Raw genomic sequence first — 20,534 nt, forward strand, 5'->3', positions numbered from 1 at the left:
AAGTAAATTTTTGGTTTTCTAACTTCATTGGATAAAATTTTGTGGAATTTTCAACTTTCAAAAATCTGCTGGGTAGGTTCCAGAACTCTTCAAAACAGTTTGAAATCGAAATCGAAATCGTCTCCAATTGATTCAAGTGGTCGAAAAAGGGACACATACCAAACTTCAGCTCTGTAGTTTAATTCATTTTTGACCTAAAATTTTAGATTTCTCAAAAATTCGCCAAAATTTAAAAATACACTTTGGCGCTTAAAATTTTGGTTGATGTATTTTTGCATGTTTTTTCGATTAACTCTAGACTGGTTCAAAAAATGTTCTGCCGGTTAGAATACCTCTCTTGTACTTGTAAAATAAAAAGTTGAGATCTTAAAACGCATAAGGAACGCATCTATAGTAGGTACTCCAATGTTTTCCTTCAGATTTTGAAAATCACCATGTGAAGTATTTCAAGATCAAATAAATTGAGAAATAGGTATTTTCAAATTTGAAATGAATTGAAGAAAAAAATAGGAAAAACTTGATTTACTTCAAGATTTAAAGCTTGGTTACCCAAAATTTGAACATTTCATTTACGCGATTCGTCTGTTTTTGTACCTTGCGGGTATATCTTCGTGAATTTAGACCACGTTTAAGTAGGCACAGTAGGTACTGTACTGTTCCATAAACACGAAACATCATACGTTATGATATTTTACGACGACGTCCGACCATCAAATTCGATTTTTTCGACATTTTTATAAAACGTTATTCGGGGGTGAAAATTTTCCTTTTTCGTTCTCCCTTTTTTTTTTTAACGCTCGCACATAGCGGTCGACGATAGCGGGTAGCGTGAGCAACATATACTTATTTCTCAAAAACAGGGGATAAATTGGTAAGACGCGGCAGAACGGGCAAGTGAGGCGAGATAAGCGCCAAGTAAATGTGTTCGCAACGAGGGTTCGTGATAAATCGTTGTCGTTAAGGGTGTCTCAAAAACCAGGGGGAATATATCACCGCCCCAGATGCTAAGAATATTAGGTTTTCTTAACTCAATGGCAGAAACGTAAGCGGCATTCTTTTAATACAATTTCGTACGCACTGATCGCGCAAAATCGCTATTTTATTCGTGAAAATTTAAAACCATTTCGATGGGATTTCTCAAATACCGAGCAGGTATATTTACCGATCGCGCATACATGCAGATAATTTTTCACAACCTATAGCGAAAAACCAAAATAAAATGTTTAGTATGCTAATGACGTTACAATTTCGGTACTGTTTTGAATAACAAACACGTTTTAATACATGCTCCTATCATGGACAAAACTCTGCGAAAACTTACATTTTGAACGTGAGGTTAAAAATGAAATGAATTTATCACGCTCTAAAAGGTCGGCCACGTATAATAACAAAAACTACGAGCCATATTCCCTTTAACACTACATCCATCGAGCATCATCGAATCGCATTCGTTACTCCATTTGTTAAAAATTGTGACAAAAATTAAACCCGAAATAGCATCAAGTACCTATATTACTGAAAAACTCCGGGAAAAACTCAAATAACTATCCTATTGTATAGTTCTCGACAACTCCTGATCTAAATATATAGTTTTTCAAATTCATCTTTATGTATAAGAGGCAAAATGTGTAACACTGTTTCGTGAATTTTGTTGTAAAGCTTTTAAAGTTTATACACGTTTAAAAACTTTACCGAGCAGCGACACATGGTAATTCTCAATATTTTTACCCTTTCGGCGACGCCGAGAATAAATTATGCAGTTTATAAATTAACTAAATTCAAGATTTAAAGCGTTACATTAAATTCTTCCTGCGTACTTTTTTTTATCGTTATTTTACCCTACCTATTTCATGCTCCCATTTAAATTCCTCCTATGACCACAAGACGAGCACTCTAATAGGAGGCAGAGTACCTACGCCTATTTCGGGAATTTTTTAAAGCTGCTTAAGCACAAAAATTTGTCATTTTTGTCACCTCTCCTCATTTTAGTTACTTTCAACACTTGCTTATTAGTCCAAAAATGGCCAATTTTTGAATACATTTTTTGTGTCAATTCAATAATCATATCATGTTTTTTAGTAGATATTTTGAAACATTAGATAATCCAATTCTAAAGAATAAAGGAAATGTTTAATTTCCACGATTTTTAGATTAAAAGTTATGATTTTTTGAAATACGAATAAGCCTATGTACCTTCTTAACGGGGGTTGTTTCATCTTTTTCAAAAACTGCCCAGTTTTTTTTGCGCCCGCCTCTCAACTTTTTCACATTTTCCAAAATAAATATAACTGTTCGTTCAAAGTATAGGGTCTGGGAAGTACCTAATCAAACCATCTTGACAATACTTCAAATTTCAGGGAAGTGCGATGCATAAATTACGAGCGATGAGTAAGGTAATCATTCACGAACGACGAAGATTGTAACATGAAGGGTTATTAGATATAAGGGATAGCAACGTCACATGGAATGGAAATACACAAAGCAGGTGACGGTGATACAGCCATCAACGATGATTAATAGACAAAACTTATACCAGTGCTTACGTTAGAACGAACAATGGAGTGCACATCAAGCACAATGGTAACACACAGAACAGAAACACAGTTCTAAAGCTCTTGTTGGCAAATGATTTTCAAACTTGGACCATTTGCGAACTTATACACTTACAGTCATATCAATAAGTGAGATTTCAAAGTTTCCAATATCTCCAGCAAGAAAAAAAATACCTACTCATTTTATCAATTTAACGACTCGATAAGTTTGTGAAAAAAATGGCCGTTATTTTTTTTATCACTCTTATACATTGGTGCGAACGAAAAAATATTACACTTCGGAATCGTAATAATGTATACACAGCTACACATTATACCCAGCGTACTTATAAAGTTGTAACAAAAAATCATCCCTAACAGCTTCCTTAAAATGTACATTAAGAAAGCAATAGGCTTCAGCATAAATCCCGGATAGGGTTTTATTCTACATTCGCATAAAACTTCTTTATTGCTCTCAAAACAAAAACAAACAAAGCAGAAGAAAATTAAGCAACGCGTTTTACAAGATTCCTACACTCGAGAGTAAAAGCTACATAACGAATACCTACATTTGATTTGAATTGCACTTTTGATAAAGAATCAACATACGAAAATACGAAATCCTGTCTCTCTACCTAAACTTTAACAAATTGCGAGGTTTTTTTCTTTCTCGAACATACGTATTTCTACAATATTCCACGAGTACGTTTATACCAACGAGGAAAATACAAGATTATACGGACTCGTTAGAGTAAATGAAAAAACACAAAAATCAACAGTGTTCAGGTGTTCGAGTTCGCTTTTCACTTTTTGGCGAATTCGGTAATTTGAAAGAAGAAAAAAATCTAGATTCAAAATAAAACATAAAAAAGAAACTGAAAAATGTTTAGGTATAACCTGATTTTAACATTTCAATTTCAGGGTTGAAGCCGGACGGATGGGATGGTGGAGGAGAGAGTCACGAACTTCCAAGTTAATTTTTGGGCATATTATAATAGCTTCTTCACTCTTCAATTTATACACCCAATGGCGAATATTGGGGGGGGGGGAGAAAAATACCTAATCAAAATATGTTTTTTTGGATATATTTTCAGCAATCACCTCAAAATTTTTCAGTTCATCAATTGGCGACAATTCAGAGAAATACGCGTTCTTTGCGGAAAAAATAATTGGGACGCCACGTCGTAGGTTTTAAACAGTAAATGAAGGGTTTTTACCGTGAGTCGTGGGTCCTGGTGGCTGGTTACTGTAGTAATAGGTAGGTATCATTAAAGGGGAAGTTGATAAATTATGGAAAGCACGTAGACTAATTAAGGACATCAGGTGTTATATAGGGACCCTTCCTTAACGAAGTGCTTAATTGATGAAAAACATCGCCGAAAATTTAGTGTTTCAATGTTGAAATAAGAAGCAAATGATAGCTGATTAATTTCATGCGAATGAATTTGATTCATTTCAAAACTTTTTATCATCGATACATTCATTTGATTCTATCCAGGAGCGGGGGGAATGAAAATTTATACGATTCATTTTTCGAATTGACAGATTGAAACTTTTTACGTTATTCCCACCGTAAATCTCGATTTTCCAACACAGTTTCTTCGCATTTCACATTTTCACCGACGAGTTAAAAACTTCAATCCTTCCATCTATGTACTTTTCATTCAACTGTAGGTACGTTGAATATTTTCACTGTAGTAGAAAAATTCATGCATTTTTCAACGCACCGAGTAAGGTTATAATGAATGCCAGAGGTATAAAAATTCAAAATTAATATTTCATCTCCCGGTACAGCTTAGTGCGAGAATTCTCATTCAATACTGGTGGATGACAAAAATTACGTCGCTTTCATTTCGTAATATAGGTGCACACACCTTTTTATCGCAATAAATGAAACATTTTCGAGCAAAGAAAAACTCGTTCTACATATTAACACAGCTCTAAAAGTTGTAAAAAGTGAAAAAAGTAATTTTTTCAAAAACACCTCAATTCGCCTTTTCACGTCCAATCTTTCGCTACAATTAATATTCTGAATTTAAAAGCGGAAAAATTACGAAATTTTTTGCAACGAACGAGAGAAAAAAAAGGAATGTTGAACCAAATACTTACTTAGTGCTCAACTGGCGCTTACGTTAGTTTCGCGCAGCAGACACCTAAATTAGAGAAACGTTTGTTGGCAGGTTAAACTTTTATGACAACGATAGAGTAGGATTATTGGATAAATAAATAAAAATCTGCCAAAATTACACTTTTCGAGCTGTTCAAAGGTAATCGGAATTAGGTAAAATTGTGTGCAAACAAATATCGCCATTTCACAGTTGGGAAATTTCGGAAAACTACGTTTCAACGCAATATGTTTACGACGTCAGTTTAAAAATAGGGGAGAAAAATGAAATCGTTAAACGTATTGTTTTCGAACCCACACATTAAACATTTTTGAACTATCGCTCCCTCGTGTCGAGTCGTGTTCCAACATCGGTCCTTCTATTGAAACCAAAATGCGGCTAGAGAAAATGAAGCGAGTTATTTTCCGATACAAAATTTTCTCAACAATCTTAACGTCTTGCGGTATAGGCACACTTTGTACTATTCTTTTATCTACAAAATATAGGATTTGAGAATCTGGAACTGAAAAGTTCAAAAATTACATTCTTTAGTTTATACATATTACGGATGCTTACGAAGACCAATATGTCTGCAGGTGGTGGGGAGGAGGGTAATAGGGTATTTTGAGATATTTAGACGTATCGAATCACTTTTTTGACGTTGTCTTCCCTCGCCCTGCGCTTGAAAAAGTCAAACTTCAAAAAAAAAAAAATCGACACAAGTGTCAAAATTAATATTATTTTCTAACGTACTGAATGCATAATTGAAGCTCCTTCAACTCAAGCTGGTGAAGTTATGGGTCCTTCTGAGAGAAGGAAAGAGGTAAAATTTCAAACTTCTTAAAAATATCACGATGAGATTAAAATTTGTATTTTGTGGCACACAAAAACTTTATGTGACCACCATGTCTAACATATCAACGTAATTTTCTGATCTTAGCAAATTTTTTATGAAATCTTTAAAAAATAGCTTTTGCATCTCGTATCACATCGAGTAGAACACCCTGTATACCTACCTACTTGTAAAGTCTAATTTCATAGATTCCAAATATTGTTCAAGCTCGTATTTTGATCATTTTTCGTTCACGCAGAAACAGTCCGTTTCAATCTTTTACCCAAGATTTTATTGTTTAATGATGTCTATCGAGTATTTATGACGTTTTAATGGCAATACCACGTTCACATGCGTACCGTTCCATACCATCTCCTCGCCACGTTTGTGTAAATATGTACGTACATACATAAAAACTGACACCAAAAATAGACGATGCTGTATACAAGTTTTGATTGTATACTGGCGACGAGAAAACACCTCGAAACGACCTCATTAAACTGAAAATATGAAACATCATCTCGGGGGAAATAACACTAATTATTTGACAAACTCAAGGGAAACCTTATACTACCAAACATACATGCTTTTAGTTTTAAAAAGGAAGGGTAAGTATTCAAAAGGGTAGATTGAACTAAAGGGTCAGCGTAGTGGAAGAATTTCCCGACAAAACCCAAATACGCGAGCTGATGCTGTTTAATATAACAAAAAAAGTCGCATTTTTATCTATCCCCCTCGCACGTTCGAGAAAAGAATGCACAATGAAAATTTTTTCTACAACTTTTACCTGTAACAATAGATTTCAATGCAAATAGAATATTTAGTTGCGGAGTTGTACGAATTTTTCGTGGTTAGAATGATGTTTCCGTTAATTAAAATCTTGCTCGACACTGCACCATCGCAGCGTGTCTCGTACTTTTATTTATTTTTTTTTGAAATAAACTTTTCATTAACATTCGTCCGATGTTATTCAAAAATTTCCACTCCGCAACGTTACAGTCTGCATTACACAAATTACTTTTTTCATTTACCTAGTAAAAGCGGTTAATATTAAATTTTTTGTTTTACGTTCCGACGTCGTAAATTTCCCGCACCCTAAATTTATCTCTCCGAGCAAAGTTAATCACGAACAGGCGGAGATAATTTAACGAAAATTTATCACCCAATCAATATCCTTCGCTGTCAAACATCAATGATCTTTGATAGCGCCCTTATCCTCTCTAATTCGTAATATTTTCGACATTTATTTGGCAAACTTTGTGCTTGTGAATGTGAAACCGACGAGGAAGCTTTTAAAGTCATTATTTTGTGTCGCGCAGCAAAAGAAATACGTGATGAAACGTTTTCTTCGACGAGGGATACATTTATCTTCTACGAGGGTGCCTCTTCACCATGAACAAGAATAACAACCAATCGGAACGAAATAGATAGGATACGAGAGAGCGTATCAAAAAATCTCAGATCTCGACTTTTGTGCACCTAGGTACCTACCTGACTTACGTACCAAAGTTGATTAATAAATATTTATGTAGACTTTTCATGAATTTAAAAATTCAAAACAATTACATGCATTGAAGTAATATTGATGATCTTTTCCATCGCGTCGTAGGAGACTGCGATTTTCACAAAACATCATTTCTGTTGAGCTTGAGCTGTCTATAAGTCTTTAATAGCCTTGGTATATTTTTTGCACTTGGAAAAAAATTGTGATTTTGAAACATGTTTCAAACGGTTCAAATACTTCTGGAACCTCGTCCAGCAGATTTTTGAAAATTGAAAATTCCACAAAATTCTACGTAATTCAATATGCTGAGACGACTGGGGGTAGTTTCAAGCCATTCTGGAGGCTCCAGCTATGTGGCATAAAACTATCCAAATTAATTTTAGCTTGTATGTAGAAATGTGATTGGTGCTTAATGATCTACTTTATTACCAATCATACATCACGTTTATTGTATATTTTTAAAATTTTTTATCAAAGTATGTAATCGCTGGAGAAATAGGTACTAGGTCTACTCACCTACACTAAAATGCAGATTCGTGAACTTCAACGAAAGTTTCATCTTTAAGCCTTACAGCAGCTTGCATCGCTCGTATGAATTGTACGGAATACTGAATCTACAACAGAAAAAATATTTCGAGGAATTCATTTGAAGTCGAAAGGGTTAAACATGGGAGCCTAGCCTAATTCAAAAATTATCGAAGTTGTTGACTTTATCTTCATTATCTCGCATGAGCATAATCCTGTAGACTGAATTTCATAAAAAAACTGGAACATTATACGCGTTATTATAACCCTTATTCTTCAGTCTCCCTCCCACTAACGTAAGCGGGAAAAAAATCTTATTAATCTCGATATCGGTTCAAATTGCCGAAGGCTTCCAATGATTTGACAATGGTTCGCCATAACGTAAATGATAGGGGAAACTTTTTAAAATTCTCCATCCCCGAGTAGGATATTTATATTCCGACTTATTCCCCAAGAAATATAAAGCGAAATCAAGGCGCAGTAGAACAATAGTCGGAAGAGTCGAAGGTAATAAAATTGTTTGTGCCATTCGGTGCTTGCCCTCCAGAGATGCGATATCTAGCTGCAACGAAAATAAAACGAGTTGGCTTTTTATGACTTTTTCGTTCGTCAGGACTGTTTTTTACTGGCGTATTGTTTTCAAACAGAACGTGCTTCTCTTAAACCGCACTAAATTCACTGAACAAAACGAACAGTGGCGCCGACGGCATAATTTTTACCGCAACTCGAGAGCTTTCAATGGTTACTCTTTACTACAACGAATAGATCACAATAATATCAAAGTACCAAACTATACTTACACTCAATACGATACGAGTGTAACTTTTATACAATAACCAAAATACTACATATCGTGGACATTTACGATAAACTTTATTTTCCACCGAATTTCATTGTTCTCCTTAACATTCTACATAAAGAAAGAGATACAATTTTTCAAAACACTTTGGCCGGATATGTGTATACCGTGTCCGTGTTTGACAAGTCTTCATCTTTTTCGTCGAAATTAAAGTCCAAGTTTTCCATTTGAAAGATTGCCCTTTGAAATTTCTACTTCTCCGATCCGAAGTGATTTTACGATACAGTGATCGATTAGGGTGAAAGGTAAATGACCCAATAATAATAATATTATTTAAGTTACAATTTCCCCTCTCTTTCCACAATCCACATGCACCTATGTATTTCGTTGCAGAAAATTACGATCGGTGTTAATAATTTTGCATAGTTCGTAATTTTCAGGAACTGGCGTTTTATGAAGTTTATTCGTTTAAACGTGTTCGCCGTTCGGCGTTATTCCCCCACGAGGTTTCACTCGCTTGGGTAACGTTTTGTATTCATTTACTGCTTAATGATCAAATCCGTGGCATCCCTATTTACCATAATCTTATTACATTGTGTTTCTGGTATTTCGCGAAACGAGCTAGATATATAAACTTTATTGAAAATAGGGCCGACAAATGTTAGAGGAATACTTAATAAGTAAGATGGAAACTGGAAAGCTTTATGTAGGTACCTATAGTCGTCGTTCCCTAAATCCACCTAATTCTGCGACAAAGCAGCACGAAGAATCAATCGTATGATACTCGTATCAATAGTCTTTTACCACTAGTCGGATAATATTTTTCATTTGATGGTAAAATTTCACTTGTTTGGTTTTCCATTAATTTTATTGGATTGTAACAATTACTCGGAGGATAAATCTTTCATTTAATTCGAATACGACGGTCTAAAAGAAATCTTTCCTAATGTTAACTTTTGGTCAGGAACGGATATCTTACTACGTTTTTTCAAATCGAAAAATGTCTAGTGAAAGGTTTTTGGGTAAATATATGACTTTGGATCTTTTCTTCTGATTTTAAAGATGAAAAAAGTAATAAATAGGACTATACTTTTAACTGAAAAAATTATTCGAAAAAAAAGAGAAAAAAAAAGAAGTTTAAAATTACTCACAATTCGATTGGTATAAACTCGACAATCGTTGTAAAAAAAAAAATAAAATACTAACATTATCGATAGGTAATAATCGGGATTTAAATTTAAATTAGCTCGACGTTACATCGGTTCTATCAACAAGGGTGATTTTTAGTGAAACTTTCATTAGGTATTTTTTCATGTTTTGTATCCAATTTCCTCGTTTTAATAGGTAAACAAGCGATAACGATTTTTGCTGCTTTCAAACAGGAATCGAATATGCTTGCAAATACAGCAAAGAACTGTTAGTAATTTCCTGTTTAATGAACATTATCATATAGTATTTCTATATAAAACGATTATCCTTTGGGATTGAACTTTTCACGAGAAAAAATTTTTTTTTCAAACGCAGTCCTTTAATTTTCCAATAATTTAAAATATATAAGAGCTATTTAAAAATATGTGAAATATTAAAATGAGCCACCTTGTTCAGTCTTCGCTCCAATGAACGAGAATTATTGCTGCATTTAAAAAGTTTAAAGTACTTCTGAAAAATATTTCGTCGAATTCGACGATAACAAAAATAATCAAATAAGTATAAGTAGTTGAAAGTTTCGATAAGTTGAAAGTAATTTAGCCCGAAACGAATTTTAAAAATGTAAAAACTTCCGTATAATGTTGAAAATCATTACGAAAATAAAACCAATCAATATATCGAAGGGTTTCTATGCATATGGTACTGTGCCTATACTTATTCCTATTCAATAGATAATAATTAATCCTCAAATCACTTTCACGTTTAGAAAATTCGCTCTTATTGGGTCTTTTGTTCACAAATTGAAAAGTTATGCATGAAAATGCTCACTGAAACAATTTATACAATGTTCTGTGCGTAGACAGGGTAAACTCCAGTAGAGTGTACGAGTTGGAAATACCGACAGCAGAAAGAGTTTTATTTATTAAATTGAATTCCGTATGGTAATTTTGAATTTCATATTTTATATTCCTAATGTTTACGTCGTATAAGCTACCTAACTTTAATTTTATTAAAGCAGACGCTTTCACACGATTCATCATTTTTAATGTTTTTCAATTTAATGTACATATACTTACCCAATAATATGAAAAACCAAAATACGTCACTCTAAACAGAGGAGAATTCTAAACGTACCTACCTCCCTACATTTAGGTACAAGGCAGAAAATTTCTAGAAAAATGTACTTTCCATCAATCAATATTACTAGTTGAACCATCAATATTTTTGACATTACGTACGAATGATCGATTTATTATTTATTATTTTGACGCAAAAGAAAACATTTTCCGCTGCATGGGTTTCTTCATAGCGTGATTTATTAAACTTCCTTGTTTTTTGCCCTTTATTTTTTAGGAGCTCCGATTCGTATAACCATTATATCTCAACGATGCCTTGGTTGGCTATACCATATGATGATACAGCCAGTAGACAACAACTAACCACTCTATACGGCATTCAAGGAATACCTTCTCTAGTATTATTAAATCCTGACGGTTCTGTAATAACTGAAGACGGAAGAGGTGAAATAAATGACGACCCTCAAGGAACGGTAGGAAAATATCTGATTTACGTAATTTTTTCGCAAATAATATGCATTGATACAAAATTAGATAGGTATATGTAATTGAAGGTGAATAAGATAGGCAAATAATGGCCCCATTAAATGGTGACTCGATTTTTAAACAAAAACATAATTTTTGGCAAGATCATTATGCAATGGACAGGTGATAATAAGTATGTATCTAATTCTGAAATGAAGATTGTTTTTTCATGTCAAAATTTCAAAAATCAAAATTTAATCCACACACCCAACACGAATTTAAATTCAACGAACTTCTAGGGAAAAACCTCGACTTTTCTTGTCTCTAATTCCATGTTCTTCCTCTCAAAAATGGAAACGACTATCTGATTAATATTTTTGGTATTTTTAAGTTTGAATTTTAAAATTACACTCAGATCATTCATCAACTACAATTTCAGTTAGTTCCCACTTTTAGTGAAACTCATTTCAATCCTGCTCTTGTTCATATTTAGACTTACTAAACTATCGAAGAAAACAAATGAGAACTTTGGTACATACATCGATAGGTACCTATAGTATTCGCCCTTCGGTAAATGTCCTTATGCTTGGAGCACAAGGACCAGCACTTTAGTAGAACTAGAAATTCGACTATTAGTTAAAAACTTTACTCATTAAGGTATAGTTCAGTTAAGAAATACTAATTTACGTAAAATAATGTGTTTCGCATGTTGGGAAATGGTAAAGTTTTAATCAGCTAGTTGGAAGGTTTCCGCATGCTGAAAGTTTTTTTTGCCATTTTGTTTCCAGAATTAGGAAGCAATATATTATTCAAAACTTGGAAACTATAGTGGTTTCTTATTTGAACTATTTATTATACCAACATTTTATAGTATTTCGCATATAAATTCATCTTGTTGTTTCAGAACTTCCCCTGGTATCAAAAATCGGTAAATATATTAACACCGAGATTAGCAGCCAAGTTACAAAAAAATCCTGCCGTTGTATTATTTATCGGTAAGTACTACACACGTAAACCTATGCAAATAATCACGATGAAAAATTTTAACAACCAAACGGCATCCCTTGCAGAACGCGAATTTCCCAAAAGACGTTAACAAATCCTTAAAGACCCCATATTTCTTCATTTAATAGGTATACCCTCAAAACTACACCGCACAAATCTCAACAAATTTCTCGCTATATTGTCGCCCCACTCAAATCGAACGTTAATTTTCACGTTGTAAAATTATTCATCATCGCGAACAACGAATCATGTTCAAAGCTCGCGCTCGACCCAAAGTCTTAATGAATATTTTCACAAAACAAAGCTCCGAAATCTAGAAAATACCCTATAAATCAACATTATACGCGACGTTTCGAAATTTAAATGCAAGTCCCATGCTCGATTTACACACTCTTATCCGCTTTCCTACTCCGGATAATTCTCTTCAGCATGCTCAACTAAACCACTTTAATTACATCGTATCGTTCGTGGACCAAAGCTATTCGCAAAGATTGTTCCAACGATGGCCGGGGGGGGGGGGCAGGTTTCCGAAGGCGGAGAATTATATGTTTAAGATTAATCCTTGAATTTTTTCCACCGTAGACGAAAAAAGGGTTCAGTTTCGTGGAAGAACCGAGCGCAATTTTGCATATCACTATTCGAACGATATTTTTTCCGCTTCAACGATTACGAATTTAATATTTTTTACATTTTATACGAATATTTTGTGAATTTAAAATGCGAGCCACATATTCGAATCGATGACTAGAAATGTTGGAAAAGTAATGAGATTTTAAAAAGCTCGTAACTCTGCTAATTTTTCAAATACTGTCTTAAATTTTAAAAAAAAATGCCCAATATATTATAACGATGGACGAATTAGTCGGAAAAAAATAATTCGAGTTTTACGTACCTACTTATAAGTTATGCAGGGTGCCCAGAAATATCGAGTACCCCTAAGAAAGTTTTTCATTAAAAATATAGGTTGGCAACGTGAAATAGATGCATAAGAATTGGTGAAATGTTATCTCTCCAGTCCAACAACCAATCATGTGCTATCATTATTATCATTCACTGTGACCAACCAAAGTATTTTAGTAGAAAACTTTTTTAGGGGTACTTGATATTTCTGGGCACCCTGTAACTAATGAATACCTACCACACTTATTCGTTCGTCAACTTATGGGAAATAAAATATGTAGCAGGAAAATAAATTTTCTATTTGACCTCGTGTGACAACCAACTTCTAAAGTGTACCTAATGTTCATTTATTTCAATCTTAACCAATATCAATACAATTTATTTAAACATGTTTTGTTGCTAACAACTTACTTTTTCCAACAGATGGGGAAGAAGATGGAGAAATTGAATTAGCTACAGCAGTACTCGCACCAATTAGCGAATGTGTGAAGAAGAAATATCAGGAATCACTACTGTTTTTCATAGCGAATGATGTAAGTAGCTTACTTTAGTGTCTATCTAGATCTACCTAAAGCAATTTGCTAACAAAAAAATGAGAATTTGTCAAGTGAAAAATAAGAATTTAATTTTTCGTTTTCAAGCAAATTTTTAAAATTCCTAATCGACTTACCTACCTTGCATGAAAAAATTCAAATTTGATAAATTTTGTACTTGGTCACCCTTTTTTAAAGGATGTACCTATAGATGTACCTTACCTATATAACAGTTAAAACTGGTTTTGAGGTTTTAATTTCAAGTTTTTTCTTGTTCTGGTTTTAATTTTTTCCCTGTAAGATGTGAATGTGGTTTTAGATATTCTTAATCAAAAATCAGTTTCTTTTTTGTATTTTTAAAGTTACCGTATTCATTTTTTAAAAAAAATCATGAATCGAATTGGCGATATAATTAATTTCGCCTTATAAGGCTGACTGTCTGTAAAGATTTTGCCAAATTATCCGTTTTTCAGAAGTTTCAACTCGATCATAACAATACTTCATCAATTTCTAGAGATCATGAAAAACAAAGAGTATCTGTATAAATGAACAATTAGATAATAAATATGTGTAGGTTTTTTTGTTGTTTACTTCATTCCTGATAATGAGATGCTAACATTATCACGTTACATTTCATTTCTCATTGAATTGATAACGAAAATATTAGCATCAAATAGAAATAATAATTGTGAATATTGTACAATAAAATAAATTGCACCATGTAAACGCAGGAATTCTTTGTTTACCTATTTATCGTCACTTAATCGGTATTTCCAAAAATAAGCTTACAATAAAACCATTAGCTCATCAATCTCATCATCATTATCAGCTGAACATGCATGATTCACGATGCATTAGTAATTTGTTAATACTGATAAGTAAATAGTCGTAAAATTTAAAATAAAAATCGAAAATATAGAACTCTAATAAAATGAATAATAATATCACCTTAAATTTTTTCAGACTGATACCAGCGAAAGTTTGCGTGAATTTTTGCAATTAGAAGACGTTTCACCTCTGCTAACCCTCATAGACATTCCACTTGGTCGTTTAGCTGTAATGGAATATGGAAAAGAAATTACCGAAAGGACAATAATGAATTTTGTAAACCGATTCTATAACTCAGAATTAAGTTTTTTACCCATCGAAAGGCCATTATAAGAAGTGAGGCTGGATATAGGAAATGAAAAAGTGGCCTTAATATAGATATAAGAATGTACTATTTAAAATAGGAAATACCTATCTATTCATTATTGAATTTAAATGTACTACTTTTAGAATACATACCTATCTATATACCTACTTAGTGCATAGTACATAGTAAATCTATATACTATAAGTACTGAGGAAATATCTCCCTGTAAGTGTATAAAAATATACCATTGCACGTTTAATAGGCGCAATTCATTTCCTTTCACAGAGACTAGTATCCTAGGTTTTGGATTAAAGTATGTCGTTATGATAGCAGCAAATTAAGAGGTTAAAAATCCACTAATTTGCCTGATTTTCAAAAGAGAAAACAGATACCATAAAAATAATTAATTTACAATCGAAAAATCAATTTTTGATACTTTCATATTTTTTATCCCAAAGCAACAAGTGAGAATTAACTATGCACTCGTACGTACATGTAGGGTAGGTACCTACATTGTCAATATGTATTCATTAATTAATCTTAAACTTACACCTGATAATTTTCTATCGAAACTAACTAGAAGATAAATACGCAAATAGGTGAGTACCTAGGTGAAGTTATGTAGGAAGAGGGACGAAAATTTCTGAATTCACTTTTAAAATTTTCGATACTGGATTCATTCCAAAATAAAAATCTAAAAATTCGCTTCAAGCCATTCTATTCAATTTTAAGGAGCAGATCTCGATCTCTACACATGATACGCTGATATACCTTGTTTTTTGAAGTACAACCAGTTTGTGTAGATAAATTTACAATTTATATAAATTCATTACTTGTATTCGTCGAATCGGTGACGTTGAACGGAAAACGTATGAATCATCTAACTTATTACGCGTTTTTGAACACAAAGATTACAGTAAAAACATAATTAATGGAAGAGGGGAAGACGGAAAAATAGTTCTGATTCATAAAACTGAATGCTGCGTAAGTTGAGTACATTCAAGTACGTACATAAGTTCCTAATTCCTATCTACATATATCTATTGGTTGGTTGTTCCTGTAACGATACGTCTCATCAGAATCGCGAGTGCAGTGTTGGTGAAGAGTTCTCCTCTTCAGCGAATTTGGGAAGGCGTTTATGAGGTGAGTAAATTTTTAAAATATACCGGTATTTTTTAAAAACTTTCATAAAACTTCACCTAATAAGTATTTATAACGATACATGGATTCAGGTTTTTAGTTTCTTTCTTTTTCTCATCATTCAGCAATATTGCACATTATTTTCGTTTAAGTATGCTTTTTAATTTTTTATTTACATACCTACCAAAGTAAATAGATAATTACTCGATAATTTGTTTAATATAATCGCAACCACCATCGCTTCGAATAAGAGACGATCCTGATGATCCATTAAAATCATTATTGTGTTGCCGTCCCCCGTCCGAGCAGTACAAGCAATTGAATCTCTTGAAAAAATAAATAATTTACCTACTTATCAAACACGCGTTTATCAAGCTATTATCTATACGACTGTGACTCGATTACTGCATTTTAAACGTTTCGCTAGATCAGATGAAACAAGAAGCACGTAAATGAAAACCTAACCTACCAAGGTCTCAATAACACTTTTGTTGATCGTGACAGCACTTGCTAAGTCTAAAGTTCGTTTTGAGTGAAGTAAAATAAACGAAATTGTTGTTGGTATATTTTTTGCGTAAATTTCGGTCCAATATCGAGAAATTTTATTTCAAATAACTTAGATCAAATTTACCTAAAACGATTGATTCCAAATGTAAGTATAATTATTATGTAGGCATCTTCTCTAGTTCGTTAGGTTTAGGTACCTATGTAAATTGGAGTACTATTTACTTTTTCATTCAATATTCATAAATTTAAAAATCGATCGCACGTTTCCTTACAACGTACGCATTAGAATTAAGCGTAGATAAAAGCACAGAAAATTGTGTTTTTTAAACATTGAGATTGACCTACCAACATTAGTGACGGATTAATTAACAATAGTGATAGTCTATAAAAACAATTGTCTCGTCAAAACGACAATGCATCAAATTAACGGAACTAATTGTTTATTTGTTGGCTTAAACGTGAGAATAAAACAGAATCAAAAGAGTTCTATGTAAAAACGAAACGAATTCGAAAAAATATTTTGATAACGATTTATGTAAGTAATTAAGTATGTACTATGTACTTTTCATCATTAAATTTTTAGTATCATTTTATTTTATAAATACCTATTTATCGTTTCAATTTTCGGTAAATAATTTGACAGAACGGTTCCCTTATCGATATTTAGATTTCAGTTTTTTTGATATTACGAACAACGAATCTAATGAACACGTTTGCAATGAAAATCATTTCAGTGGTACGATTTGAAGAGTGAAGATTTTCAACTTTTTCGGTGTAACCTCCCCGGACCCAAAAAAGCATACATTTACAATAAAACATTCGATATTATAATCATTCATTTTGCTTCAAAAGTTTTGTTCTGACAAGAATTTTATTCCTACTGTTAGTACTACCTACTTAACTATACGTATGTCTATGTACGAGTATGTACTTAGACATACATATGTAGCAATTTTGTTTTCTCTTGAAGATAAATCGATAAATTTTGTTTTCACAACTGATAGGTAACTGATTAAAATTGATTAAAAACGCGATAAATGCAAAAACTTCGAATTAGTTGATTGAAACGAGAATACGTATGTTTGAATAACTAGCTGTTTTCTAGAAACAAAACAAAAGCTAGATGTAACTTATAAGATGAAACATTTTTAAAAATTGTTTGCGTTCCATCCATGACATTAGTTTACACGAAATATTGAAAAAATCTAGAGCCAAAAAATCATTAAGTGAACACTCATTAAGTAGGAAGTCCAAATGAGTCAGCAGCTTTTCAAAGTAGTGCATAATTTCTTTTGTTTCAAGTATAGGTATACACATTTACTTTATCAATATAACATTGTTAAGATAAATTAACAATGGTTCGAACATTAAAAACAAATCCACGAATAATCTCACCAATAAACAATGAAATTAAGCACTTCTTCCCCACCGAAATTCTATCCTTTTTCCTATTTTCTAATCATTTGCATTTACTGGTATTTGCAATGACGTGTCATTAAACCTAGCCAAGAAAAATGTATCATCTCTTAAAAACATGATTCATCACATCCTGCATCTTCAAACTTAACAATTTGATAAAGTTCTCAATTCATCATTTTTACCCAGTTTGAATCGTATAAAAACGAAAATTTAAAAACTATTAGACACGTACAATTCAAAATAGTGATTTTTTTGTTACAGTTCCAAGATGATGCAGTCAGTGATTAAACTAGGCGCAATTTTATTGCTACACCAGTCATTAGTTAATGCCCATACTTATCACTGGGGTGATAAATGTCTCGATTTAGAACCAGTCAAGAATTTCGATGCCAACCGAGTGAGTAAATGCATTTACCCAACAACGTAGTAGAAATAAATTTGATATTTGAATTCGAAGAATAATAAATCTTTCTTTCAGTTCTCCGGAGTTTGGTACGCGATTCAAAAAACATCTACCGCTAGTCCCTGTTTGTTGTACAACGTTACGGCCACAGATTTTAGAAAAATTTACAACATTACCCAAGTTAGCGTTAATCCACTTGTCGGTCTAGTCAAAAATAACCTTTATCGTTACCAGGGACATTTGGAATTATCAGATGAAACGAAATCTGGAAAACTGACCGTTAAATTTCCTCTCAGTAAGTTGAATATTTGCACAGTATGGAATATCAGTAAAATAATCAGTCTTGAAATTAATAAAAAATCTCCGATAAAAATTTAGGTGTGGCTGGCACTGCTTCGTATATTGTATTCGATACAGACTATGAGACCTACGCTGGAGTGTACAGTTGTCAAAGTTTGAAAGTTGCACACAGACACACAGCCATGATTCTTTCGAGAAAAACAACGCTTGATAAGCCCATCGTTGAAAAAGTAAGCTAGATAAGATGCCTAAGATTCACTGTAATTCATACGAATTACGACTATGCGAAAAAGGTTTCGTAACACTCGGATTTTTCTTCTAGCTTCGTGACCGATTATCACGCGATCAAGTGAATCCATTCGATTTATCGATTATCAACCATGACAACTGTAATTACAATACCAACTTTACTCTCGAAGTTAATGAGCACACATTCAGCAAGGACAATTTTAAGAAAATCGGTAAAAACATAGCCAGCGCCGTAGGAGATGCTGCCGATTTCGTATACCAAGGAGCGAAAAAAATATACCATTACGTAAAGAAAGATCCGCAAGAAATTGAAAACGAAAAATTGAAAGAATATTTGCTAAAAAGATCAAAAGCAAAAGATATTAAAGAAATTGAGGAACTCGATAATGATTCACATCCTCAAGTGAACTTCTTTTAATAAATCAAACTGCATTTCTCAGTTTAAACTTTCATGTACCTAATTTAACTCGTCTCATCAAGTTTTATTTTATAATTTAAATTATTCCATTTTGCATTTATGTATGTATTTTATTGCAATACGTTTTTTAATGGTATTTTTTCATGTGCTGTAAGATTATAGTGAGATAAAAAACGAATTTTATTCAAAAAAAATGTTTCTTTTAAGTTATACATTTTCAAGTCATTACTTGAGCACAGTAGTTGAGCGCAAAATAAACAATCAACTACAAAAAAAAGTGAAGAGAAAGAAAAACAGAAGATGCATGCAATAAAGGGAACAACAATTCGTGAAAAATTTATACCTGAATTAATTTCTGAACATTGGAACGCGGCTTTTGAATAGGTAGAAAAAGTCCGTGCAAACGAAGAGAGCGATATAATTAGTAAACTAATTATAAATAATTCTCTGAAAAAGTAACGGTTAATTATCATCAAAGAGAGATAACTACAGTAATTGCAGTTATACGTTTATATGGACTGCTAAACTACATACAATAACATACATAAGAAATGAATGAAAAACGGCAATAGATCTGCTTCAAAAAATATTTTATTAACAAATAATGGTCTTTTCTCTCGCATGTCACAAGCAAGTGAAACTATGACCAATAGCACGGGAAACATCAAAATATTTGGCATGCGAGTAATATAAAATTGTTCGATGTATTTCACATCGGAGTTGATTCATTTATTCGGTGATAATTCTTAAAATAAAATCAAAATTACTTTGCAATCTTATTTGTTGCCTAGCATCGGGTGGAATGTGGAGCCATTATAACCCATAGTGGAAGGCAACGAATCGACGAAACTGATATACATCCTGAAAAACAAAAATCGAAATTGAAATGAACCGAACCTTTCTGTCGACTACTTCCCATTGATGAAGTGCACAAACTCAACTTTACCTGTCTTTTGGAATACCAAGATGTTTGCAAACATGATCATAGAGAGCTGCAGCATGTTTTTTATTTTCTTCGATACCCAATTGACCAATGCTCATTAAAGTTGCGAATCCGCAAGGTTCGTTGGTACCACCCCATATTATGTTTTGATCGCCGTTTACTTGGACAGTCACATACTGCAAAAAACAAATAGACGCGCTCATAATGAAGCAAAGCGCTAAAACACGTGAATAATTGTTAAACAGCTTACTACTCACACTTTCAGGTTTTCCAAGGGTGGATGCAACAAGTTTTGAAGTCGACTTCAAAAATTCAGAAGTAACCTGAGATTGAGGAATATTGGTGTCCAATTTGAAGTACGGCATGATTCGTAGCTGTTCAAATTTTAAGGAATGCAATTTAATCTGCAGAGAATACAGCGGTTGTCGCAAATTTCGAACAAAAACGCACAAGAATAATCACAACTACTCACAAAAGCACCAGAACTTTCGACATCGACTTTACTTTGTCCCACAGTCCCACCCGGTATTATTATCAAAACTTTTCAATTCAAAGCTCTTGTTGCCCAATGTTGCCAAAACTCGTAAAACTGAAAA

The 20,534-nt window shown here is 33.0% G+C and overlaps 3 protein-coding genes across 6 annotated transcripts in view; 2 read left to right on the forward strand and 1 right to left on the reverse strand.

The window, feature by feature from the left end:
• The window catches only part of LOC135832248 (nucleoredoxin-like), a 31,509-nt gene extending 16,691 nt beyond the window's left edge, over positions 1-14,818 (forward strand). Inside the window, exons 5-8 of the mRNA XM_065345381.1 lie at positions 10,799-10,994; positions 11,891-11,981; positions 13,315-13,424; positions 14,388-14,818. Coding sequence (XP_065201453.1) covers positions 10,799-10,994; positions 11,891-11,981; positions 13,315-13,424; positions 14,388-14,585 — 595 coding nt within the window. The 3' untranslated portion in view covers positions 14,586-14,818. The remainder of the gene's footprint in view (positions 1-10,798; positions 10,995-11,890; positions 11,982-13,314; positions 13,425-14,387) is intronic.
• A 722-nt stretch (positions 14,819-15,540) lies between these two features.
• Positions 15,541-19,205, forward strand: LOC135832249 (apolipoprotein D-like). Of its 4 annotated transcripts, none has more exons than XM_065345383.1 (5): positions 15,541-15,702; positions 17,887-18,022; positions 18,104-18,323; positions 18,407-18,558; positions 18,651-19,205. In XM_065345383.1, exons 1-5 carry the CDS (start codon positions 15,698-15,700, stop codon positions 18,993-18,995), a joined length of 858 nt encoding a protein of 285 aa, XP_065201455.1. In that variant the 5' UTR covers positions 15,541-15,697; the 3' UTR covers positions 18,996-19,205. The 4 variants fall into 4 exon arrangements, with proteins under 4 accessions (XP_065201455.1, XP_065201456.1, XP_065201457.1 ...); XM_065345384.1 differs by having other exon boundaries at positions 15,544-15,702; positions 17,870-18,022; XM_065345385.1 differs by lacking the exon at positions 15,541-15,702 and adding an exon at positions 16,154-16,351.
• A 363-nt stretch (positions 19,206-19,568) lies between these two features.
• Positions 19,569-20,501, reverse strand: LOC135832252 (macrophage migration inhibitory factor homolog). Its single transcript, XM_065345388.1, has 3 exons — positions 20,196-20,501; positions 19,942-20,114; positions 19,569-19,856 (listed from the first exon to the last, which is right to left on the reverse strand). The coding sequence occupies exons 1-3, from the start codon at positions 20,301-20,303 to the stop codon at positions 19,772-19,774; spliced, it is 366 nt and encodes a 121-aa protein (XP_065201460.1). The 5' UTR covers positions 20,304-20,501; the 3' UTR covers positions 19,569-19,771.
• Between the last annotated feature and the right edge of the window lie 33 nt (positions 20,502-20,534).

Source organism: Planococcus citri, chromosome 1, assembly GCF_950023065.1.
Source record: "Planococcus citri chromosome 1, ihPlaCitr1.1, whole genome shotgun sequence".
Lineage (NCBI taxonomy): Eukaryota > Metazoa > Arthropoda > Insecta > Hemiptera > Pseudococcidae > Planococcus > Planococcus citri.